At 57.7% G+C, this 953-nt stretch overlaps 1 protein-coding gene across 1 annotated transcript in view; it reads right to left on the bottom strand.

Annotated features, from left to right (window-relative positions):
* LOC104393905 (chromodomain-helicase-DNA-binding protein 8-like) overlaps positions 1-180 on the bottom strand; it is a 17,753-nt gene extending 17,573 nt beyond the window's left edge. Inside the window, exon 1 of the mRNA XM_010003429.1 lies at positions 13-180. Within this exon, the coding sequence (XP_010001731.1) occupies positions 13-180 (168 nt within the window). The remainder of the gene's footprint in view (positions 1-12) is intronic.
* Positions 181-953: the final 773 nt, after the last annotated feature.

Below are 953 nucleotides of genomic sequence, written 5' to 3'. Positions count from 1 at the left end.
GGGTTGAGGGGCGGGGTCAGGGGAGGGGTCACGTGGGGCGGGGTCAGGGGGCGGGTCCAAGGCTCCTGATAGGCCGAGGGCTTCGGCCACGGGGTCGCGGGAGCGGGAGGGGTCGTCGGGGAAAGGGTCAAGGGTGAAGAGGTTGGGGTCGTCGAAGAGGTCCATGATGGGGTCGGCCATCTTGGGTTGGGAGGTCAAAGGTCAAGGGGGGTGGGGTCAACGGGGTGAAGGTCAAGGGGGTGGAGGTCAATGGGAGTTGGGGTCAAGGGGGGTCAAGGGAGCTCAAGGTCAATGGGGAGAAGGTCAAGAGGGTTGAAGGTCAATGGGGAGAAGGTCAAGAGGGTGAAGGTCAAGGAGGTGAAGGTCAATGGGAGTTGGGGTCAAGGAGGTCAAGGTCAATGGGGTGAAGGCCAAGACAGTTGAAGGTCAAGGGGGTTAAGAAAGGTCAAGGTCAATGGGTGAAGGTCAATGGGGTGAAGGTCAAGGGGTGAAGGTCAATGGGTCAAGGTCAAGAAGGTTGAAGGTCAAGGGGTGAAGGTCAATGGAGTCAAGAGAGGTCAAGGTCAATGGGACTTGGGGTCAATGGGGTGAAGCTCAAGAGGGTTGAAGGTCAAGGGGGTCAAGGGGGGGTCAATGGGTCAAGATCAAGGGGGTCAAGAGGTCAATGGGTGAATGGGGGGAGTCAAGAGAGGTCAAGGTCAATGGGTCAAGGTCAAGAAGGTTGAAGGTCAAGGGAGTCAAGAGAGGTCAAGGTCAATGGGACTTGGGGTCAATGGGGTGAAGGTCAAGAGGGTTGAAGGTCAATGGGGTGAAGGTCAATGGGACTTGGGGTCAATGGGGTGAAGGTCAAGAGGGTTGAAGGTCAATGGGACTTGGGGTCAATGGGGTGAAGGTCAATGGGGTCAGAAGGTCAAGGGCGGGGTCAAGGGCAGGGTCCCTCCCCCTCTAAATGG

The sequence above is a fragment of the Chaetura pelagica genome, unplaced genomic scaffold (assembly GCF_000747805.2).
Source record: "Chaetura pelagica isolate M959 unplaced genomic scaffold, ChaPel_1.0 scaffold148, whole genome shotgun sequence".
NCBI classification, from domain to species: domain Eukaryota; kingdom Metazoa; phylum Chordata; class Aves; order Apodiformes; family Apodidae; genus Chaetura; species Chaetura pelagica.
Note: the sequence above shows the minus strand (reverse complement) of the source record. Positions and strands in the feature narration are given on the sequence as shown.